The sequence below is a fragment of the Schistocerca nitens genome, chromosome 1, assembly GCF_023898315.1.
Source record: "Schistocerca nitens isolate TAMUIC-IGC-003100 chromosome 1, iqSchNite1.1, whole genome shotgun sequence".
Classification (NCBI taxonomy): Eukaryota; Metazoa; Arthropoda; class Insecta; order Orthoptera; family Acrididae; genus Schistocerca; species Schistocerca nitens.
Window position 1 is genome coordinate 865485923 of NC_064614.1, and position 26381 is coordinate 865512303.

General features: G+C 39.0%; 1 protein-coding gene across 1 annotated transcript in view; it reads left to right on the forward strand.

The window, feature by feature from the left end:
• The window catches only part of LOC126263562 (FUN14 domain-containing protein 1), a 76011-nt gene that overhangs the window by 29312 nt on the left and 20318 nt on the right, over window positions 1-26381 (forward strand). The window contains exon 3 of the mRNA XM_049960655.1: window positions 4688-4883. Coding sequence (XP_049816612.1) covers window positions 4688-4883 — 196 coding nt within the window. The remainder of the gene's footprint in view (window positions 1-4687; window positions 4884-26381) is intronic.

Below are 26381 nucleotides of genomic sequence, written 5' to 3' on the forward strand. Positions count from 1 at the left end.
AAATCACTAAGGGTGATGCCCAGAGAGAAGCCTGCACACGTTCAATTACACCTTATGATTCCAAATAATGTCATGTTTTTGCAACCTCATCACGCAATGCGTGGGGAACATTGCGCGCTCTGAAAAATTTTGGTTGCGCGTTTACTTTCAGTTCCATATGTGCTTTATAGTTCTTAGCACAACTGAGGCCCGGTGCAAAAATGTCTGCAAATTCTTCACAGAGACAAGAAACACTGTCTGAAGGCACTGTCTGGTTCACTGATAGGACCTGAGTTACTATAAACAAGTTAAACAACTGAAATGAATCGAAACCAAACAAGTTCACTGCAGAAGAAGAACGAAGGATGTAAAATGACACAAGTTTTGTTTGTCCTTTGTATGTTGCAAGAAGGCTGCACTATCCTAACACAGTGATCTCTTGACCTGAATAGCTAGTTAACGTAGCATTTGTGGCACGCAACGGAGGTGTACCCAGCTGTTTGTAAGTGTCTTGATTGACCAGTGACTCTGCAGCTCCAGTATCGTGCTGGAATGGTATCACTTTGCCGTTAATGTCCATGTCTACAAAAAGTTTATTGTCCTGCTGACAACAAGAGCGACTGTCTGGTGCAACATGATCTGACACTGGTACAAAATCACTTGCGACTTGACGGGAGTTCCGGCGATGTCAACGCACACTATTTGTGGGACGAACACAATCACTGTTAGAGAGAGTGGCACTGGGCGGAGTGGAATGAACGACATGAATTTCCATGGGCGAAGTTTCGCGAGCCCGAGTATCCTTGGTTGGATTCAGATTCCGGCGCGAAGCAAAGGGCCTGGAATGGTTTGGAGTTTCCGATCTGAGCTTTTTCTGGCAAACACTCTGAACATGTCCTTTTATATTACAGTAAAAGCAAATAGCTTGGCGTGAGGGGAAATTCTCACGCGAATGTTTAGTAGTGCACCGCGGGCATGATTTGAGCACTGCATTTGCTTGCCGGCGCAGCACACGTGGCTGAGAGCCTGGCGGCAGCGGCGCGGCCGGGCGCGAGGGTTGTTTACTGCTCCGTGCAGTTCGCCCGGCTGGCCAGTTAACCTGACACACAGCTGGCGAAGTTTCAAATGATTCCTGAGCAAAGTCAAGTGTGTCCTGCCGATCCATTATGTCCATCACTTATTGAAGGGAGGGATTGACTAATTTCAAAATCTGTTCCCTTATACGAACATCAGAAATGTTCTGTGCGATTGCATCACGTACCATAGTATCTGAATATGGGAGTCCACATTGACACTCAAAAGCACAATCCCTAGTAAGGCCTTGCAAGGTTGCAACCCACTCCCGCTTAGTATGGCCTGCCATACGTTTTGTACGAAAGAAGGTATACCGTTTCACAACTACATTGACTGATTGTTTGAAATATGCATCTAATGCAGACAAAATTTATTTGTAGGACAGAGCTGCTACGGAGCGTCGGGGAATTAATTTGACTGTCACACAGTAGGTATGCACATCGACGGACGACAAAAGAAAAGGCTGCCGCTCGTTACGTTGAATTCTGTAGACGGCGAGATGGAATCCAAATTGGTGTGACCACTCCATCCAGCTTTCTAGTGCAGCATCAAAATGTGTGAAGGGCGGTGCAACTGCATTTTGTGGCTGCATTAGCGGTGGAGCGGCGGCTGCCGCATCGATGTGCATTGCCCGTTGACCCTGGACGAGCTGTCCAAGGGCATCCAGTAAGGCCTACGTCTGCTGTTTCTGTAAGCGATAAAATTCGGACAGTACATCTGGAGATTTTGGCGAAGCCATGACACAATTAAATCAGGGCAGGATCAACGATATATGTCAGTATAGGTAAGAACACCGTTTTGACTCGTCGCCAATGTTGGGTTGGCAGAAGAGCCAACACCGTGTTGCTAGAGGAGGCCGAAATGCACACGTTTAGCTCACGCAGGCTGGCGTGAGGAGGGAAGGACTATACTGACGTGAGGTCTGGAACATGACAAGGAATTAAAATTCAGACAGCAGACGTAATTACTTTGATACTTAACTTTAATCCATTAATATGATGAACGTCGCTCTTGACGGTACACAATTCACAATATTATCTGTTCAGAATTCATTCTAATTACTGAATATGGCGCCTTGCTAGGTCGTAGCAAATGACGTAGCTGAAGGCTATGCTAAACTGTCGACTCTGCAAATGAGAGCATATGCAGGCAGTGAACCATCGCTAGCAAAGTCGGCTGTACCACTGGGGCGAGTGCTAAGGAGTCTCTCTAGACTAGACCTGCCGTGTGACGGCGCTCGGTCTGCAATCACTGATAGTGGCGACGTATACTAACGGACCGCGGCCGATTTTAAGGCTACCACCTAGCAAGTGAGGTGTCTGGCGGTGACACCACAGTGCAAAATTAAGGAACTCTTGTCTCACTCCATTCTCTAAAATTGGTATGTTAGCCTTTATAAATTTGTTGTTTAAATTGAACATGTTGGCCTGAACCTTAATATATAAGCTCTAACCTGCAAAACACAGCAGTAGAAACAAAGATCAGTTTCATCTCATAAACCATAGAACTGTACTCTATCAAAAAAACCCTATTGAGGCTTGCCAATACGTTAGAGTGTTCAGTCATACCTTTCCCCATTACAGAATTTAGATCCAGACTGGTAAGAATATTAATTGCTAAGTGACACTACTCACTGGATTAATATTTCTGTTTTGCACAGAATAAAGAAAATTGTATATAAATGCCTCATATATGTACTGTATATTAGTATTATTTACTGAACATGGTATTCAAGAGTGTGTGTGTGTGTGTGTGTGTGTGTGTGTGTGTGTGTGTGTGTGTGTGTGTGTTTTAGTCACTTCTCAAATAAATAATCTAAATTGAGTCTTTGTTGCTGAGATGAAATATGTTCTATTTCAATTCCAGCCTCACCTATAAGCAAATTACTTGAAAACCCGCCGTCTCATGCCCCAGTTACTGAAAACACACACACACACACACACACACACACACACACACACACACACACACACAAAATTTCATGTTGAATAATGTTGTTATGATGATAAGAATGACAAAGGTCAGCATTAAACCTTACTTCAGAAAAAAAAGCTGAACTATCGTAATTTTGCAATAAACTTCCTTATAACTTATTTGATGTTGACCAAGTGATAAAAACTGCAAGACAAAAAACCACAATGCACCACAGAGGAATTATCCGAACGGGATGGAAATCGGTTGATGTGGCTTACATGTACAGACAAACAAATGATTACAGTTTTAGAACAACTGGATGATTTATTCATGAGAAAGAGCTTAACAAATTGAGCAAGTCAACAATGTATTGATAACTTGTTGAGTGTCCTCCTGTGGAATATCATGCCAAATTCTGTCTATTTGGTACATTAGATTGTCAAAATCCCAAAATCCCAAGCTGCAAACATTTAAAGTGGTGAGAGACCCAGCAACCTTGCTGGTCAAGGTAGGATTTGGCAAACACAAAGACAAGCAGTAGAATCTCTCACTGTGTGCAGCAGACATTGTCTTGCTGAAATGTGAGCCCAGTATGACTTACCATGAAGGGTGACAAAACAGGGCATAGAATTACTTGAGAGAAGGTGAATTTCTTATCCAAGATTGCTTCTAAACAACTTTGTCTATTACTGGTTTTGGTAAGTGTGGTTATCATCTTCAGATCTTGGTAAAAGGTTATTGCATGTCTTCTTATACAAATACTCTCTCTCAAACATTGCCAGATACATGCGGGAGGAGATGAACAATGCAGCGGCAAGTTAAGGTTAAGCTAGCCTGCAGTACAGTACACAATAGTGTGTGATATGGGCCACGTGCGTTTGACTAATTACTCTAGGTACTGTGGTTTCAACCTTGACTTGCCGATGCACTGTCTATCTGCTGTTCAAGGGTAACACGACTATCAAAGGTTTGCTTTGCTCATGGGAGGGCGTTTCATAAATGTTGAAAAACCTAAACTGGCAAATTACCCCAAGAGAGACTGCTCACAAAATTTCAAGAACCAGTGTTAAGAAAAGAATTTAGAATCTAGAGATATTCTTCAGGCCCTCTGGATATCACTCCTGTAGTGATTGTAAAGACAAAATTAGGCTGATTACAGTGCACATAAAAGCATTTAAGTGGTCATTTTTTCCCACTCTCTTCATGCGATTGGGATAGGAAGGAACCCTAACATGTGGTGGCATTTGTAGTGCACTTCAGAGTGGATTGCAGAATATGTATGTAGATATAGGTGAATGTCTCGCACATTATGAACAGGTGGAGTGTGTACCTCTAAATTTTGCTGCTAGAATCTGTAGACTACACAGAAACATCTTCAAGCCATAAATGTTTTAATGTAATGGATTTATTGTAATATCTTGTGTAGATTATATGTAAGACTTCCTTTGTTCAGTGGTTGTCTTGTGCCATATTTGAAGTTGCTATTTGAAATGCATCCATACCCTTCTGTTAACTGGTTGCACACTGTTAGAAATGGAAGTGGACATTTTCATGGGATAGAGATTCTGACTCACATTTAATTATAAATAAATATGAAGTTTCATAGAACTTACTGCATGCATAGTGAATGTGTTTGGTGCTTCTCAAAACACATTGCTTGGGTGCTTTGTAATTGTGAAGTGCAGTTTCTCATTTATAATGTATACTCTTCTTTTCCCAGGTGTACTGGTTTTGTGACAATGAAAGTTGGAAAAGCGGCAGCAGTTGCAGTTGGAGGTGGCATTATTTTGTTACAGATTGCAAATCATAAAGGTTATTTGAAAATTAACTGGGATAAAGTTCACAAAGAAGTAGATAAACTTGCTGATAAGGTAGAAGAAAAAGCTACAGGAGATGGTCCCAAATTCTTGGACAAGGTTAGAGTAGGCTATGTATTGTAAATTAAGTATTTACATTCTGCATTTTTGTTAAAGTGAACTTTCTCATACCTAAATCTATGTGACTTTTCATGACACTTTGTTTTGTAAAGATATACTGTCCTCAGAATCTGCGTGTACTTTGACTTGTTAAATTGTACTTAAGATAGAATGTAGGTACACTGTTGTCCATCTCTGGCTTTCTAGAAATAGTGTACGTCCTTTAGTTTCAGTGACTTGAAACAAAGTTAAAGGGTTTGTATAAAAGGTAATGAGACTGATTTTTTGCTGACACGATTGTACATCGCAACCTGCGCTCACCCAGGGGGATTGGTGGTCGGTGGTGTCTGGGCGAAAACGCGTGGCGTGCCAGTTGGCTGGGGCCTCTTGCTTTGGCAGCATCGTGCGTTGAGTGGACACTTCGCAAAGTCGTTGGCCATGGCACAACATGCAGCAAACGGTCAAGCAATGTTACACCATCAAGTTTTGTGTGAAACAAGGAAAATCAGTTACGGAAACATTGAATGTGTGTCGGCAAGCCTACAGCGATAGTTGCCTGTCAAAAGCCCAGGTTTTCAGGTGGATGAAGAGCTTCGAAGAGGGCCAGGACAGCATTGAGGACAAGAACCGCTCCAGACGCCTGTCAACCAGCAAAACTGACAAAAACATTGACCAAGTGCGCATTTTATTGAACACTGACTGTAGGATGAGTGTCAGAATGATAGCAGATGACTTTGGACTTGATAAAATGACAATGCACATCATCACCAAAGAATTGTCTATAAGGAAGAAATGCGCCAAGATGGTCCCGAAGATTTTGTCCAGCATTCAAAAGCAAGTATGTGTTGATGCCTGCCAAGACAGTCTCCAGAGCCTTGAATCTGATCTGAAATTTTTAGATTAAGTTTTCGACAGAGATAAATCCTGGTGTTTCAGTACGACCGGGAGGCAAAGTGCATGAGTGCCGAATGGCTCACCGTAGCATCCCCACGTCCAAAAAGGCTCACATGAGCAAATCGAAGGTGAAAGCCATGCTGATTGTGTTTTTCAACATCGGTGGCATGTTTCATCATGAGTTTGTCCCAAGGCTAAACTGTCAATGGTGCTTCTTATTGCAAAGTGCTCAAGAGACTAAATCCAGGGTCCATCGCATTAGGCTAGCCATCGCCGATGATTGGAAGCTGCATCATGGCAACGTGCTGAATCGCACCTCCTTCATGGTGGGATTACAATAATCCCCCCCCTTACAGGCCCAGTGTGGCCCCGCCAGTCTTCCTTTTGTTCCCCAAACTAAAAACTTCCCTGAAAGAACACCATCGTGGGACCTTGGAGGAGGACGAAGCTGCCACAATGAGGGGTTTTGAAGGCCATGCTGGACTCAGCATCTGCGGCAGCGTTTGAAGCATGGAAATCTCATATGCAGGGGGTTGTTGACTCTCAAGGGTTATGCACTTAATAGTACTAAGTGGTTGTAGAAATATCTACAATAAATTTTGTTTCACAAGCCCAGTCTCATTACTGTTTATACATGAGAATACTCTCTACTTTATCACCTTTTAGACATCATAATACAGGGCTGTATTAATTATTGCTTACTCGATACACATCACTGATACAGCTCTAAGCAAAGTTAATCTTGTAAGGTATTTTATTTTAACCTGTTTCCCAATGAGACCATAGCCATGGAAGGAACAGATTTGTTATTTCGTAATCTTTCTGGATGCCCCATATGGCTGACCTGGAATCTATTGGAAAACAAAATGTGTTCATTATGTTTCAAATAAGAAAAGTGAACCAGTTACAAAAAAAAGTAACTGGTGTAGTAGTGTAGCTATTTGACTACCATATTTACTCGAATCTAAGCCGCACCTGAAAAATGAGACTCGAAATAAAGGAAAAAAAATTTTCCCAAATCTAAGCCGCACCTGAAATTTGAGACTCGAAATTCAAGGGGAGAGAAAAGTTTTAGGCCGCTTCTCCAAATCAAAACAAAGTCGGTCCATTGTAATATGAGACACAATTTAGGTCAAATGAATGACGATACAGCTACAGTAGTTTGGTTCGAGTCATAAGCTTAGCAGTTAAGCTTTACCAGGTAGCCATTGCTATGCGTGAAGCGCTCCGTCCGTATTTATACGGGTACCCTTCCTTTTTCACGTGCTTCATCTGGTTTGAATTGATTGCTTATTTTTCTTTGATCTGATAAGTGCCGTTTTCTTTGTTATAGGTGATACGTCACTCTAAGCTAAGAATGCATTACTGTACTGTGTCATGCAATGTTTGTTGCATTCTGATAGTGCGTGTTTACGGCCTGTCACCGCTCGTGGCATGGCTTGCTTTTGTGCACGCTACTGCCGCTTACAATTAAAAAAACAAAAAGAAGAGAGGAATCGTCTCATTAGCGAAACAATGGCAAGAGACTGCTTGTTATTTGCTGTTACTCACACTGCTGCTTTCTTTGATAATGACCAACAAGAACCAAATAATAGACTGTGTATGATAGATGATGTTCTGAATGAGAGTTTAGCGAAAATTTTTCTCTGTTTGAAAATCTTTGCAGGCACCTCTGTAGTACATTACATTCTGCACAGAAATTAGAGTCATCTTAGATTTAAAAATTTAGTCAATTGCCGTGCTTCATTTCTGATTGTATCACTATTAGGCATAAGAATAATACGAATATAAACATGACATGATATGTATATTCTTCCGCGTTTGCTGTTGTCTCACTCTAGTTTCGTAGTTTATTAGGCAGACAGGATTTAAATGAGATAGCAGCAAACACGAAACAATACATGGCAAAATGTTTATATTCGTATTATTCTTATTGTGAAGAGAATACTGCATGTGATTCACAATTCATAAAAGTTGCTATTAGCAACCATCTCTTCTCACAGGTAGGAAAAAATTCAAAATGTAGAGTTGGCCATATTGACAAACATCCCAAACAGTCTTGCCAGTCGGATTTTCGTCGTACATTGAAATGCTGCTACATTCGAAGATGAACAATATGGAATTTGTATTTACTTCGTTGGATAATGTATGAAAATGCAGTGGTAGAAACTCGGGGGCAGAGAAAAAAGCTCTTCTTTTACCTCTTTTTTAATAGAAGACACAGAGGTTTTGGTGGCAGTATTTATCTTTGTGCCGACAAAGCATGCCTGTGTAGCGCTACATATATTCGACGGCAGAAGTTAGTTGTGGCGGCACCCACCAACATTTTTCAGAACTTCCGCTTGCTTTGCACTCTATTCTAATTCGCAGGAGGTTTTTTGGATTACAAAAACCGGAAAAAAAGTGCGGCTTAGATTCGAGTAAATAAGGTAAGTACTGACACACTTGCAGCCTTTCAACGTAAGTCCTTCCTTTTTGCATATTTGTCAAAATCCTGTATTTGGGATGCAGTCCTGCAAAAAAAGTGACAGCCTTGTCATAAAACTTTATTTTCTGCAGTGGTATAGTAACTGCCACAGGGGCACTGCAATCTCTGTTCACCACTACTTGTTACCTGTTCAGTCTATCTGAACATTTATTTATGAAGGGAATAGATTGCTGCTCACCATATAGATGAGATGTTGAGCCGCAGACAGGCACAACGAAAAGACTTCGTTCACTTCTGATCAGTGCCCACTTCTTGCACAATTTTTGTAATTTAGAAAAAGTTTGCCGGACTTTGTTACCTGCTGTGCATTAATTGTGGTTTCCATACTTTGTGGTAAGCCTGAGGATTTATCCTGCAAGTCCATGTTTAGTTACATTGGTTTGACAACCAAGTTTCAGGGGTTTAGAGGTTTCTGTTTCTGCTTTTGTAACTCGTTGTTTATGGCCGTTTAATGTTATTGAAGGTAGCTTCTGAGTTTACTTTACTATTGGCTGTTGATCGTTTGTTATTGAAATCATATTTTGATGTGTTATAGAGCATCACTGGTAGAACAGTGACAAAGTACCATATTTATTTGTAATTGAATTACATTTCTACAGCTTCCTTAACAGCCATTGTAGCAGTTTTCCTGGGGAAGCTATGAGAGGTAAATCATACAGCCAGACAGGCAGCAGCAGAATTCTGTACAGTTCATCATTTGTAGTATAGATTGCTAGGTTTGAGACAAGTTAACCCATGTTTCACTAAAGTTTCACTAAACTCCTTGAGCATTTTCATTTGAAGACTTGATCAGGTGTGCTTTAATGTGGTGGTATATGTGTACTCCTCTCCTGGGTCAGCATCTCAAATTTGCTGAATTGCTTAATGTCATCTTAATATGACAAGAAAGGAGCAGTTGGAGAATCTATGTTTTGAAAGCAGTGTTTCATGTTATACATTATAATTCTTCATGAGCTGATGATTGCAAACCAAGATCCCTATTTTCCAGACATTTCTATTTCAAAGCATGTGAAAATTTCATTCAGCTATGGGAAATACCTTGAGTTTTCCAGAATGCAGTTTGTAGTTTCCTAGAATATGGTAATGTTGCTTGGGTGCTAGATAAGTATCTAAGTAGAAGCTAGATATAATCCCAAGTTTTTCTCTCCACAGGCACTTAACATAATTGCCATCTTTAGCCCCCTTTTTTTATGTGAGAGAGAATGCCAAATGAAACTTAGATTCAGATTACATGTTAAAATCAGTTTGCTTATGATTAACTGTGAGACTTTTTTAATTGATTGTTGGAATTGATGACATATCAATTCCAAATGGGCCTCATTGAGTAAAAATCTTTTGCTTTATATAACCAATCAGTATATTTTTTTAAAAATCTTGTAGCAATGGGGAAAATCTTCAGATAACATAAAATGATCTGAAAGACTCTTTTTGTATAGTGGAATTACAGAGCAACATTTATACACATCTGTTGTTTCCTTGCTTATCCGTTGTTCAAGTTTTTCTCAGCATGGTTAAAGGTTGTCTTTCCTGATGTGGTTTGTTTGGTATTATATTCCTTTTTGAAGAAAATAAATAAAAGCTAGGGAGGTCATCGAATTACTTACATATGCATTTTACTTGTAACAAAATTAGTCCTTCATTTAATCCTTAACATCAAAATATAATTTGAAAGGTAAATAGTGGAACTGTCCAATGCAGAGAAGTATGTTGAGACTGCTCCTCATTCAAACCAATAATTTTGATAATTTTGTAGCATCAGTTGCTGATAAATAATTGTTCAAAGTAGTAGCTGTTGTTACCCTCTTGTTGCAAGAAAATGAACATGAATATGTTAAAAATTGTTAACCGAGCAGTTCAAGTATAGTGCGCAAAACACTGCCTCATGAATTTTTGTGTAGTTTCTTTTCCTGTTATTGATTAATATGGTGTAATCATAGTTTGTTTCTGTGTCACCAACATGTGATTTTTCTGAATCTAATATTTTTAAGAATACAATTTATGCGTGATGTATTGTTCACACCGCTCGACAATCACTGTTAAACTGTAAAAATTGCTTAGTTCAGATGGTAAGCACAACCCTTTTCAAGCAGCTCCTGAGATGCACAAAAATTTTCCTATGTTTTTTAACAGAAGCAATTATGCATGAAATTTTAAAAGAGAAATTTAAATTTTGGGCAGTTGCCATTTGTAACCAAACAGTAAATTTGGAAAATAACAAGTAAAGGTGAAATAATCCACTGAAAGATTATCTTCCTTAAGTTATGCTCCACAACTTTTTTTTTACAAAAGAAATTTTGTAAGATGATATCCCATAAAGCTGCTAAAATTTTTTATTGTTCTACAAATAGTTTTGACAGTATTTTGTGGTTTGACAGACTGAAATTTTGTAAATAGTATATATAAAGTCTACAATTTTAAAATATGTAAGGTATCTCTTTGGCACTGTGAAAGTAGTGGCAGTGGAGTATGGCATGACATCATCTAATCCAAGGCTAGTCCTGTTCAACTATTACTAGGAGGATAAAGCCTATGACTTGCTTAAGTGAAATAAAAAATATTATTTGACTTGTTTAGTAGTACCCTGGATAATAGTGCATGGTGCTCATGCTTGAGTAAGTAAGACAATCTGCCAGCTGAACTTCAAGTGACACAAAACCATGATACATGAAGAAAAGTTGTATGAGAGCTCCATTGAAATCTCTTCAATGCTTGAATCATTTGGCTGACATTATTATTAGCAAAAGAATGTCAAATTTGGTGATTTATGCACTTGTATTTGCTGTATCTTGTGAAACTTTATTAGGGTGATTTTGATCTCAACCTGTTACTTAAAGTGCACTTTTACAGATGTTAACTCAACAGTAATTGTAAATGTATAAAAGCAATTGTCACTGGACTGCAAGTTGATCACTGCAGAGGACAAGTAGAGCTCTGGTGAACTAGTGTGTTGTTACTGGTAATTCCATGACAGAAGAAGAAAACAATGTGAAGCATGACACTAAAATTTATTGTCAAAATGGGACGAAAGCTGCCATGATCAATTGAAACTGAATTTCATTGTTAAGGAGACATTCATGGCCGTTTGTTGAATTTTTATCTTTTTTTTTTGGAGGGGGATTTTGATTAGGATTACATTATAGTGGAAAGAAAAGATGTGCACTATCAGAAAATGGGAATGAATATGTATGAAAGTTAAAAGAGAATGGTTATAAAATGATAAACAAAAGGTTGTGATTCTCAATAGCATAATCTAAAGCAAATGAACATAGCGTTTTTGTGTAAGTTTGTAGCAGAATATGCTGAATAATTTTTTCCTTGTTTAATTTTTTAGTTTTAGGGGCAACTGGGAAAAGACATGGTTGTGCATCATTTACAAACAGTTATCAGAGCTTGAGTCCTTGATAGTCAAGAGCTAAATAAAGAGCTGTCAGTACTCCCTGTATCCTTCTTTGGCAAAAAAAATTAGTTAATACCTCCTCAATCCTTCCGTACTAGTTTAACTCATCTCCATTTTTTATTTATTTTTTATTTTTGTTTTTATTTATTTATTTTTTAACATTTTTCTCAGAGCTGCAATCAACATGTAGATTTTTTTTAAAAACTGTTGTCATGCCCTGTATCCTTTGTGGCTGTTAATGCCGCTTTCCTCTAGTCTTATAATTTACAGAACTGTCATAATATTAGTACAGGGACCTGGGAACCAGTCAGGTGTCAGGTACAGAATTTGGATTCTTTTGTTTTGTTTTGTTTGTTTGTTTTGCAAATGCAAAGAATTCATATAGATTTGTTGTAGCTAGTGTTCACACTATCCAAATATTTGTTGTGTACATAATGTCTTTCTTCCCATGGCATCCCTAGATGTCTACATTTCTCTCTGTTATTCTGTTACAACGAAGACAACTTCAGCACCTGATGTCATGTGTTCTTCCTCTGTTCTCTTAGTACAAGATTTCATAAGTTAAATATTTATTTTACAACTTACCTTCTGTAGCACTGTGGGTAATTGAGCTAATAAACATAGAATATATTGTGTTTAATCTGTCATAATTTATCAGTACACTTGTATTTACGATAAAGGCTCATTGTCATTCTCTTACCAAAAATGTAGTGATATCCATTCTCATTGTTTAGTGTTACATCTTGTGTGTGTTAACTTACATTTTAGTTAATGTTGTAGGCATTATAGTTTTCATGTTTACCACAAAGAACTCTATTTTTGTGTACAGATTTAACATCTTTCTTAATTTTTGCAGGTGGGTGCTTTTGCGCGTGCAAATACTCCTGCAGCTGCTGGGTTTGTTGGGGGCTTTTTAATAGGAATAGCTTCCTCTTAAAATACTTTCTCTCAATTTTGTAATAAAGAATTTTATCAGTTAAATTGATTCCTGTTTTAGGTAAGACATTTAGCTGCTGTGATTGGCAATTTAACGTAATATCTTCCTCATTAGTGCTCTTTAACTACTGTGACTACATGATGCTTCAACTTTAATCATGTAGTTGGTATAACAGGCATGGTTTGTGTGATAGTGCAGTACACTTGTGCTTTTTGTGTTCTCATAATCTCTTAGAGCTAGATGCTGCAGATATAAATTATTTATTTCTTTTTATAAGTGGACTAGAAATGTATAACCATTGTATGATACTGTTCCTTGAATTTCTCGTGCATGTAATCCAACTTTTATTAGGTTTAATTTTTGCTGAGCTGAGGATCGTAATCTGCAGGTTGATTTGTTTCAATGCTGTATCCAGTTTGGCTGTTTGTTCATATCATAAACCTTACTTTATAACAATATTTCTATATTAAATTTCTCACAACTTGTGAATGCTTAAATTTTTCCATTTTATGTTGTTTGGTGTGTCATCAAACACTTTGTGTGTAAAATTTGATAACTGACCAACTGAGTCACATACAAACCCTTAGTAATAACTAATCATAATTGCAGAACATTCACTGGATGTCACTTTTATGTCTTTTATTAACTTCACATAGCCTTTAATAGCAACTCTGTGTAGCATATGGTGCTTTAATTTCTTTAGCAGCTATTCTGGCTTCTTACGAAATAAGATATTTCTGCTGGCAATGTTTGGAGATGATGAGGCAAACATTATACACTGTACATAATTCTGAAACCAAATGGCTGGTTCCCATGAATTTGTATGAAGACACATGTTAAATTTGGGGGCGAAAAGAACTCAAAAATTAAATTGGTGATAGGTAAAGTTGTCCATGTTGAGAGTCAGCAGACATAAAAAGATGTTTAAGAATAGAGATAACACAAACAGCAGTGTATCTTTGCATTAGAAAAATAACAACATATTAGAGTAAATAAGACTAAATACAAACTAAAAAGGAAACTTGACCATTTGTCAAGGGGGAGAGAATAACACTGAACTGATGGAAAATCAGCAGTGAAATATTACAGACAGATCAGATTTGAAACTGAGAGAAGTTAGAAATGGTGAAGTGGGCATAGGTGTACTGAAATAAAGAAAGGGACCATTAAAAATATAAGCGTAAATGAGGCAGATGTGGGTAGCGACAGAGGTTAAACAAATAAACAGTCAGGAATTAACAAACTAAAAGACAAGACAAGAAGCTGCAAAATGGAAGAAAGATACGTTTAAGAAAAATAAAGACACATGAAACTATTACCAGTGAATGGACATAAGAAAGTGGAGGCACACTCATTTGAGAGATTGGAATAAGATTAGTCTTGATATAAGTTTGGAACCAAGCACAACTTAGTCCCAAGTTTTGATCTGTAAAGCTCTGTTACTTGTGCCAAGAGAGAGAATATAAATCATGTTGAAGTAGCAACTAATGTCACTGCCAATGTAGTGCAAAGCAAATCAATCTCGGAAATATTGTGTTGTTATTGTTAGTGCATGACAGAGACATTATGACATGGTTGTCCCAAAAGCTGCTCTCACTTTGAAGAAATGGAGCTATCAGTGTTGGAGCTGGAGGGAGAGAGCAGAAGAGTGTATAGTAGATATTTGAGAGGGGACAGGGAGCAGAATCCTAAGGATAGGAACCATTCAGAGTGATGAGGAAGTTGTTCTCATTTATATACTAAAAGACATCGGCCTCTGATTCACCACTAGTGTTGCATCACCTCCCTCCAAACCAATATTCCCCATGTACCTGGTCTGCTGTTGCCGAACATTATATGAAACAGTGTCTGTCTGAAAGAAAACTTATGAATGTCAGCTATGTCTTAGTTAGTTCTATACTTGCCAGTAATTTCTCCATGCACTGAGAGATGATTGCTGTTGGTAGAGGAATCAAGACTGTACCCTATAACATTGATATATTTGCTACTGAACTTAATACATCTTAATTTTTGAAAATAAAATGCCTGACTCTCATACCTTCATCCAGTGTCTGCCTGCATCTCACTGATAATCATTGCCATTGTAATGTAAAGTCAAAACTGCCAACAAACAATTGCTTCTGTACTTTTATAGATGCCACCTTTCCATCTACAGTGCACTTTTACCCTACAGCATTTGTGTTTTTTGTGAATGCATCTATTAGATACTGTTTTGCTACCCATATATGCAGTAAGTTTAATGTCTACCATCTTTCTCACAATTAAACTACCAGCATACCCATCCAGACAGCCGATAATGTTAAAGTGCCTGTTTCGAGGAAAGGGGGATGCACGCCAGCTCCAGATTGAATCCGCCTCTCAGATTACTGGTGAGGGCCAGTTTGCCATCCAGTCTTGATGTGGCTTTTAGGCAGTTTTCTACAACCTCTTAGGAAAATATGGGGCTGGTCCCTAAGTGCCACCTCTATTATACAATGTGCAAACACTTAACAGCAATGTCAGTTTTGACCTTGCAATGTACATTACATACAGGCAGAAGGGGTATGTGGATTCCTGCCAGGTGGAGCCGGTAGTAGCTTTAAAAAGCCTTTGAGAGTGGCAACAATACAATAACAACAGCCTATACACAGGTATTTTTTGTTCTCAGGTAAACTGAACAAGTACTGTACCAATCCTGACCCAGAGTTGGCTGAATATAGAGCACCAAAATGGGTCGAACCTACTATGATGGTTCACAAGCATATTCCCTATGATAATTCCACTACCTCAGTATTACAGTCTCATTTCCAAAACACCAAAAGCAATTTCCTTGTAAAGACTATTGTCTTAGAATATAAATATTAAAGAATTTTCAGTAGTACACACACTCAGTAATGGTGATGCGTGTCAATGATTTCTTTTTGCCCCAAAAATCTAGTGCATTTGAAATAAAGGTGAAACATAAGCCTGTGCATGAGAATGAACACTTACTATGTTTGTGAAATGTGTGCATGGATCAGCAAGGCCTTCATGCTGATTAATGCTGGATGTGGTTCACCAAGAGGATATTAAGCTGTCAACAGGGGCTTATCGCTCAAGTCCAATTGCTAGCCTTTGTGCAGAGGCTGGTGGCCCTTCATTGTCTATTCGATGTCTTCTACTTATGGTATGCCAAGCTTACAGGGTTCTGTCCTTCCTAAATGACCAGCATCCATCTCCCCTGCACAGCCATGACTGAGATGCCTGTTCTATCACCACCTGTGGGCAACGAGGCTGTTTGAGATCCATGCAAGGGAGAGCATAAGAGTTGTTATAGGTGGAGGGCATTAAGATCCAAAGCCAGGGGTGGAGGTTGAGATCAACCTGGCTACTAAAGGAACTCAGGTTACTTTTCGAATTAACTGCATAGCTGAAGAATTGTACCCAAACCAAACTTCTAAAATTAAATTTAATCACATTTTAAATGCCCCGCCCCCTGGATTTTATTGTTTACACAGTTGGGACCAAATAGAGGTATTCTGTCAGCAGCTCCATTGTTCTCAAGGTAAGGTTCTGAGAGCAGTTTTCAGTTTATTTTGCAGAATTGTTGGCTATCCTGAGCACACCTTGGATCAGATGAGATGGCATTGTGACAATAAATTTATTATCTGCTCAAATTGCCAAAGTGTTCATCGTGCTATTAGTTAGATGTATCTGCAGATCAGATGATGGAAGACAAGCAGGATGCTCTTCTTTTCACGCAAAGGTAGGAAAAGCAAATAATTTTCTGCAGGGTCCCAGGGCACATAGGGATCTGGGGAAATGAACCCTGATGCAGCTCTTCCACCTCCTGCTTGCTGTTCAGTCCCCCTGCACACTGTTACAACAATGAGCCAGAAGATCATTTGTCGGTGGGGGTTCAGTCGCCGGAAGTGGGGAATTATCAGTTGTGTTCAGTGCAACCTTCAGTGCAACCATGGCTCACCTCCTTCCAACCTCGATGAGCTGAAGAAGTAGCCCTTACAAGGCTTAGAGTAGGACAATGCCAATTGACAAATGGCTTTTTCTTACATCATAAGGATCTCCCCCCCCCCCCCCTCTCCGTGCATCACAGATGCAGTTTGCAACTGTTGATACAACATATTTTAATTAAGTGTGTTTAATATGATGCCCTGAGGGAAGATCTGGCCCTCCCACAAGACCTGCCCTCAATTTTAACCAATAATGAGATGAGTGTGTGTTATGTCTTGGATTCTTCCTAAAATATTGAATGTGAATTTTAATGTGTCATTGAGTGGCTCAGTCACCCATTATTTCTAAGTCATCACCCAACCACAGTCATCTGTCCCTTTTTTAATTGTATCTGTACTGATATTTTATCTGATTATTCTGCTATGTTTCATCTGATTTTTGTTGTTAGCCACTTATGAATCTCACCATCTCTGAGTTGTGTTTTCGTACAACATGGTTTTCCAATTTATTGTTACTTTTTACTAGACTTTCACTGTGCTTGTCTGTGTTTAATTCAAGCAAGGGCACTGATGACCTTGCTGTTTAGCACCCTAACCCACAAATCACCACCACCACCACGTGTGTGAAGATAATCAGTCCTTTTATTTTTTGTAATATATGCTTGGCTTGTATTAAATTGGTGTACAGTAGAAAATAGTCATCATCATCATCATCAGTTGCCTAACATATAGATAAATAATCTGGATTGTGTATGGTCAGAGTTGTTCATATGAGGCTTCCATCATCTTTGGACTGCTAAGGTCACTGCCCTGAAACTATATTGTGTGTGTGTGTGTGTGTGTGTGTGTGTGTGTGTGTGTGTGTGTGTGTGTGTGTGTGTGTGTTAACCAGTTAGGACATTGGCTTTCATTCGACACCTAGCTTGTCTATTAATTTGCATAAATAATTGTTATAATAAAATTGTGTCATCAGCTGTTCCATCAAGCAGCTTATTTATTTATTTGCTCCCTGTCCTCACTAATCTTGTGAATTATTATTGTAAAGTTTATGTATTGATCTGTCATTGCTTTTTGAATTAATATATCTCCCCCCTTCATATCAGTCCATGATTTTTGTATTTGTGCTCTTCACATATTTTCATTTCATTTATTTAAAATGCTCCATTACAGTACTACTACACGTTTAGATACCAAGACACACAAAGAAGTAGTCTAATTATGAGGTGTTACAATAGTATGAATGAAAACTGTTTAAAATTGAAAACTTCTGTATGATCGATATAAGTTTTCCAGGTCCAACACGACAAAAGCATGCTAACAATTATATTCGCAACAGTAAGCTTCTGTATGGTTGATATAAGGTTTTTAGGTAGAATATCATTTTTTTAGTTTTTATAACAATGAAAACAATCAATTACACTGTTCGTCATGGGTTCTATTTCTGATATTAAAGTATGTGCTTCTAGACCATATTACCGTGGGAAATTCAAATACGTAAACAAAATATCGTTGTCAGGGATACTTTTTATGTGATATGTATATATATGTATATTCACAATTCATGGCAAACACAGAGACGTTATAGAGAAATACGGGTATGTTGCCGCATCCAGTAGTGATAGGACGTGATAATTTCTTGTGCAGCAGCAGGTGGGAAGAATCATACATCATTAGGTTATCCCCCGCCACACCTATGTCATTAAGACCACCTGAAACATCTCATTAACTCGAACGGCGACAGCCGGTCGCTGCCTCGGCAGTAAAGCTTCACGCCTCCTAGGGGCAGGTGCATAGAGTTTACAACAGTGGTGTTAGCCGCAATTTGTGTCAGTCTTAACGAGTGGGTGTTTTGGCTGACAAGTAACTGTCTGTCATATTTCCGAGCACGGTTGAATTTCTTAGTTCCTGTGTGTAAACTGATTGAGCCTGGTGCTGAAGGTAAAACGACTGCTTGTTTTTACACAGCAGCATTCCTCTAGTTCCCTACTATTAATTTAATACAGGTGTATTACCAAAGTGGTATTTTTAAATTTGTAGAAATGCCACATCGTCATGGATGTTGATATAAGCCAGACAACTTCTGCTACATCTGTGGGAAGTTCACTTTTGCCAGAAATAGGAAGAAAATTTCTTCAGTCATAAAGAAAGCATACAAACATTACTTTGGAGTAGCGGTAGGAGACAAAGATAAAGAATGGGCACCACATTTCTGTTGTGCTACATGTTACTGCAAACTAATTCAGTGGTGGAAAGGTAAAGAGAATGTGGCATTGTTTGCTGTTCCCATGGTGTGGAGGGAGCCTAAGGACCATGTTACTGATTGTTATTTCTGTCTAACAAAAATTCAGGGTTTTACAAACAAAAAGTCGAAGAGGCACATTGTTTACCCAGATGTGCCTTCAGCAAGAATGCCAGTGCAGCATTCCGACAACCTTCCAGTACCTTCAAGAGCTCGAGGTCAAATTCAGAGTGACAGTAAAATAAGTAGTACTGAAGAAATCACAGATGATGATTCTCTATATCACTGCACAAGTGAGTCATCGCCACATTTATTAACACAGGCAGATTTAAATGATTTAGTATGTGATCTAGGACTAAGTAAACAAAAGGCACAGCTGCTTGGTTCAAGAGTACAAGAGTATAATCTACTGCACCAAAGTACTAAAATCAGTGTGTTCAGGCACAGAGAACATTCCTTTATTTCTTATTTTTCAACTGACGAAGCACTGACATTTTGCAATGACGTTGCTGGCCTGATGAAAGTGCTGAACTTCACTTATATTTCACAGGAGTGGAGACTTTTCATATATGCATCGAAAACAAGTCTGAAGGGTGTTTTGCTCCATAACGGAAATAAAATACCCTCTGTTCCGGTAGCTTACGCTAGTTTGACAAAAGAGAATTACGAATTCGTACAAAGGATGCTAAATTCATTAAAATACAATGAACACAAATGGAAAATATGTGCAGATTTCAAGGTAATTGCTATGGCGCTTGGAATGCAACAAGGCTACACAAAGTATGTCTGTTTTCTTTGCGAGTGGGATAGTCTAGACCGAAATTCTCACTACATGAAAAAGAAATGGTCTAGGTGAAGACGGAAAGTTGGCGAAAAAAATGTACAACGTGAAAGTCTGGTAGCTCCTGAATATATACTACTTCCACCGCTTCACATCAAACTTGCCCTGATGAAACAATTCGTGAAGGCCATGGATCCAACAGGCTGTGGGTTTGCATATCTAGCTACCAAATTCCCCCGTCTTTCAGCTGCAAAAATAAAGGAAGGTGTATTTGTGGGCCCACAAATCGGGGAGCTGCAGAAAGGTGCAAATTTTGAAGCATGTTTAACTGATAAAGAAAAAACTGCATGGGACTGTTTCATGACGGTGTCGGAAAACTTCCTCGGAAGAAGAAGAGCTACTAACTACAAAGCAATAGTGAAGGATATGATCAAAGCATATCAGGATTTGGGGTGCAATATGTCTTTGAAGGTACATATGATGGACTCTCATCTGGACTACTTCACAGAGAGTTGTAGTGACGTATCAGATGAACATGGGGAAATATTCCATAAAGACATTTCTACCATAGAAAGGCGCTATGAAGGGAAGTGGGTGCCTTCTATGTTAGCAGATTGTTGCTGGAATATCATTCAAGAGAAGAAAGATTCACAATACAAGAGAAAAAATTGATGTGCATTACAAGGCAGTGGCTCATTGTTTGTCAATTTTCTGTAATTTCTCATGTCAAATAAATGCTTCAAAGTGTATACACAAAGGTTACTGTGTTATATGTTAGATCCCACCCTCCATTAATGTGATGAACTTATAACATCATAAAGATGTGCATTTGTTTGTCGAATTTCACCTCACGTTTGCTGCCCTGCATCAGAAACTGAAAAGAGAAATAAAATTGCGATTACTCGTAAACTATCCCTGACAGAAAGAAACCAAAAACAGTTTTCAATTCAGCATTCAAAATACAACTAGGATCACAATATTTTTTATCAGAAATAGAAAAAAAGGTTTTTTTGTAGAACAGTGTTATTGATAACATTATTTAATTGGATAGATAAAAATCTACTCACTAAGTGGCGGCAGAACACACATGTATGACTGTTGTGATTGGTAAGCTTTTGGAGCCAGTGAATCATCCTTCAGGCAGAAGGGTTGAAGGGGAAGGAAGAAGGGTGAAGGAAAAGGACTGTAGAGGTCTAGGAAAAGGGTTAGATTTTGGGAAAGTCACCCAGAACCGCAGGGCAGAGGATACTTACCATACAGGATGAGAAGAAAACACTGTTTGTTGGGGACTGCATCAGACGAGATATGAAAACTTGATAGCTTAAAGGCGGAAGACAGGGTAATATGCAAGACAGAGATTGCTATTAAAACAACGTGCTCAAGTTAATAAGAGTGAGAAGCTAACTGAATTGTGCGTAACAGAGGTGGGAGGGGGCAGTGAAAAATATACAGGAAAGACAATGAAAGATGAAGCAAAGAGTAGTTATAGTGAAGAAAAGCTGAGACAGAAGAAATTAACATAAATTAAGGCCATGTGGATTACGAGAACCAAGGAGTGCTGTAGTGCTAGTTCCCACCTGCGGAGTTATGAGAAACTGGTGTCTGGAGGAAGAATCCAGATGGCACTTGTGGTGAAACAGGTGCCAAGGTCACGAATGTCATGTTTTAGAGCATGCTCTGCAACAGGATATTGCAAGTTGCCAGTGTATACCTTCTGCCTATGCCCATTCAGTCTTATGGATAATTTCGTGGTAGTCATGCCAATGTAGAAGGCTGAACAGTGTTTACATATTAACTGGTGTATGACGTGTCATTTTGCAGGTGGCCCTTTGATAGTATATGTTTTGCCAGGCTATTATATATAGGTGGTGGTAGGAGGGTGCATAAGGCAAGTCTTGCAGTGGGTATGGTCGCAGGGGTAGGAGCCATAGGGTGGGGAGATGAATGCAGAAGGAGCATAGGGTCTGACAAGAATATTGCGGAGATTGGGAGGGCAACAGAAAGCAATTCTAGGTGTGGTGGGCAAAATTTCATACAGAATGGATCTCATTTCAGAGCATTCCATCCAATCCTAGTACTGCTGACCCTCCACAGAACAGCTTCGGAGCATGCCATCAGTGACTCAGTATTATCCTGGTCTGGAATATGTTAATCAGCTGCTTCAACAGGGCCACGACTTTCAAAATCATTCCCAGCAGTTCCTAGATGTGCTTTCATCCATTTGAAGTTAATATGGCATTTCCATTGCCACAATTCCCTCATTTTGTTTCTGATCTCTTCTATCAAATATTTACAATGCCTGGAATTTTTTAATGAATCCAGCACAATTCTGCGGTCTGTGCATATTACAGCTGTCATTTTAAGATTTTTTTCTTGCAAGTTTTGTAGTTTCTCTAAGGCTTGCAAGATTGCTAGTTGTTCTGCGTGGTTAAGGGTGCACCCATTCTTGAGCGTGTACTTTTAAGTGATAGGAAGGTGTCCCATTAATCATTAATACCACTCCTGAACTGATCCATTCTCTCAATAACTACCATCTGTATAAGTCTCTAAAGGATATTCCTTGAGTTTGTAATTTTCTTCTAAAGGTACAGCACTTGCTGGAAAGGGACACGGTTTGTACTCTAAAGGAGTGTCTATTGAATGGGGTGTGTGTTCAATTTTTGTTATTTTATATTCTTCAGGTGTTGCCTGTAGTTTAGTAATTGTTGTAAGGCATGTTAGAATGCACAATGCTTCAGTAGACATCATTCTGTAAGCCTTAACAATCTTTATGTTGGTCAAGCACTGAATTCTATGAAGCTTCATGCAGTTATATTTTTTTCTGTGTGTGTGAATCCAAACAGTAGCTGTATATGCTAATATTGGTATATTGGTAGTGTAGTGCCAGTGTAAATTATTTTCACTACTCCTGAACGAAGACTCCAGGAGGACTGTTGCTGAATTAGGCAAAGAATGAATAAGTTTCATGCATTTTTCAGTCATGTACTGTACATGTTCATTAATCATAAATTTAGAATCAATAATTATACCCAAGTATTTTAATCATTCCACTTATTGCAAAACATTATTGTTAAGGATGATACTAATTGTTTCTTTGCCTTTATGCCTTACCCTTGTTAGTAGCGTTACGTTCGATGTTTGCTAATTAAAATGGATTTAGTTGTTTTGGGCCCATTTCTATATTGCAGAGCTCCGCAGCAATAATGACAGTATTTGATCTATTTCTTTTAAGTTATGTATGTCCTTGTTTGGTAAATGTCTGTGTGTAAGTTCTTCCAAAAACTGCCCATCAGTCTCCTAGGTTTTCATCTCCAACATTAAATTATTTAGTGTGAATTATACTTCCAGCACAGGCCATTGGGAAAACTCCTATGCTAAAAGTTATAATGTTATGGTCAGAGCAACTCTGTTATTCACCACAAGTCCATTGGCTTTGCATTGCCAGTAGAGAAAAAGTGGTTGTAGTTAAATCAATATTGCACCTTTCTTTACTATTTTCAAAATCTGGTCTAAGATTCTGTTTTTTCAGTAGGAACAGATCAGTGGAAGCCAGAAATTCATCCATCTCCTCTGGAGTTCATTACTATATCATGCCACATGCTAGATCCTGAATTGCTAGCCATAGAAATTAATAAATGAACTCCCTTATTGTAGGTCGTCATGTCGTCAATCTTTCCCAGGTCCTCATTTATGGGTTTTGCAACATCTAAGTACACACTAGATATGAAAAATTTCAAATTTTCTTTTACTGTTTCTACAAATACTGCATCTTTGTCAAACAAGTGGCTAATCGTTATGGAATTAATATCTTTGTCAGTTATCAGTATTGCTCCCGTTTTCCTTGTGTCGCCTGTGTTAAATATCTTGAAGCCTCTAATGCTTTCACCTATGTTTTGTTCATAACAATATGGTTCTTGTATGAAAGCAATATCAGTCAGATATTGCACAATAAATTGCATTAGGTTAGCTGTAGATTTATTGACGAGCACAAAAATCCGCAAATTCGGAAGAGGCAAATTGCGGACCATTATCAGTAACAAGAGTAGAGGGGAGGCCTTCCAAAGAAAAAATGCAGGCGAGAGCACTGGTGGTTGCCACGGTGGTAGGCGACGTGCAACGGACAATGAAAGGAAAATTAGAGTAGGCGTCAATTACGAGGAACCAATAAGTACCTAAAAAAGGGTCCCGCAAAGTCAGCATGAATGCGCTCCCAGGGCTTCTCAGGCGAAGGCCACGGTGACAAAGATGACTTCGGGGCAGCGGCCTGTGATGCACAAGGGCCGCAGGCAGTGACCATGTGTGCTGTTTCAGAGTCGATGCCAGGCCAGTACACATGATGGCTCGCCAGAGATTTTGTGCAAGAGACACCCCAGTGCCCTTGGTGAAGGAGGCGCAAGACCGAAGCACGCAAAGACGAAGGTACCACAACACGCGGCGAAGCATTGTCAGTGGAAAGGAGGAGAACACCATCCCTAGCCGTGAGGCGGTAGTGCAAAGCGTAGTAGTTCCGCAACGGATCAGAAGTCTTAGCAGGTTGTTTACGAGGCTGCGCGTGGGAGCATACTGCGGCCACGTTGGTCGGCGGGGACGCGCCGCACGCGTCGTCAACAGCGCACAGAGGTTGTATTTCCCTAACATCACCCCACGCCTCTATTTGCGCCCCAGCGCTGCGAGAAATTTCAAAAGACTGTGCAATGGAGAGAACTTCATCTAGAGTCGGATTCGCCAACTGAAGGGCACGTTGCCAAACTTCTTTGTCGGGCACCGACCGGATAATAGCATCCCGTACCATGGAATCGGCATAGGATTCTTTGTGAACGTCAGTAACAAATTGACACTTTCGACTGAGGCCGTGAAGTTCAGCAGCCCAAGCGCGATAGGATTGATTTGGTTGTTTTTGACAACGATAAAAGGCAACACGAGAGGCCACCTATCAGATAGAAGTGAGCACATTTCAGCAAAGGACAAAGACGCAGTATCCTTCAAAGAAGCCAATTGCGACAACAACCTATACATTTGAGGTGAAATCCAGGAAAGGAACAGAGACTTACATGGTTGTTCGTCTGTGACATGAAATGCCAAGAAGTGCTGTCGAAGACGTTTTTCATAATCAGACCAGTCTTCCGCCGTCTCGTCGTAAGGAGGAAAAGGAGGTATAGCCAACGACGAGAAACGCCCTGCATTTGACGCCGTGAAGAAATCGCGAATCGCCGCTATTAGAAGCGTTTGCTGTTCAAGGAGATTTTGCAATAGTTGCTCGACACTAGCCATGGAAACCTGTGGGTCAACGGTGAAAAGGAAAAATCCCATCCTCATCGCCAATTGTTATAACGTCAAGTTTAACACATATATTTCAGAACGACACAACACATGTAAGTCACAGTGTAAGTTGACAAGCAAGACATGTGTACACGTTAGCATTCGAATGCTTAGGTGGCGCAGCTGCTGCATGGCTGGCAGACAGCGCCGTACGTAGAGGACGCGCGTAATTGCGCGGCGGCGCTTTGAATGATCGGCGAGTCACAACAATAACCACTACAGGAAAAGTGTTATGGGGAGAACAATTTCTGTGTTGACAAAGATTTTGAAATTTCAATTCTAAAAATCACATTTTGCACTGTTCTTTTCTATGTCATAGGTGTATATAGATCCCCTTGTGGAAACTTTGATGCTTTACTGAAATCACTTGATGTAGTTTTAAGTGGAATGTCAGGCTGTAGAAATATAAATCTTGTCAAACTGGGAGATTTTAACATCAACACTTTACATAATGGTCAAGAAAGTAAATGTTTTACAGATTGTATCCTGTTTTATGGGGCTAAAGATTTTCTTGGACTAGTACCCACCAGAATAGCTAACACACATAGTAGTTTAATTGAGCATGTTATCACAAATCACTGGATCATCTCAACAGACGTAATAAATGGCCACCTATCAGATCATTTAGGCCAAACAATAGTGTTAAAATGTAATACAAAATTCAAACCAAGATAAACGTATGAGCACAGACAGAATATTATCTGCCAACAACATTGCTATACCAAGATATAATTTAAGCCAGAAATCATGGGAATCAGTAATGACTACCATTGGGGTCAATAATAAGTGGAACATGTTCACAGAAATTATGACTGACCACTTAAATAGAGCCATGCCATTAAAAAAAAGTGAGTATCCAGAGAAATCAACCTTCAAATTCAAAACCTGTGCCATTAGATTTTAAAACAAAAGATCTGAAAGAAAAAAGGGAAAACATGTATAGCTTACACAGACTGACTAACTCAAAAGTTATATGAAGAACTCTACGAGCAGTGCAAATACAAATACCACAAACAAGTCAGGAGATTAAAATTGGAAAGATTGAGCCAATAGATACTAGGTTCAGATAATGTTTCAAAGACTTGCTGGTCAGTTGTAAATAAAATTAGATACTGTGAAACAGAAACTAAAATTAATACTGTACAATTAACTGTGAATAATAAAGGTATCGCCGATCCTCTTCTAGTCAGCAATATTTTTAATAAATACTTCATAGATAGCATCAAAAATGAGTCTCTATGAAACAGGATATACAGCACTCATTTGAGTCCTGTAACGAACTGAACTGCAGTACACTACTCGCAGTGAGCACATATGATATTTTGCAGCTTATTGATAATCTCAGAAACAAAAAAATCATCAGGATTGCCTGAAATTTCTCCATGTCTGTCGAAGAAATGCAAACGTTAACTAATGAAACCACTAAGTTCATTTAATAAGCTGTGTTCTCGAAGACAGTGTGTTCCCTGACAAGTTGAAACTATGTGAAACCAATACATAAAAAGGGAGAAATA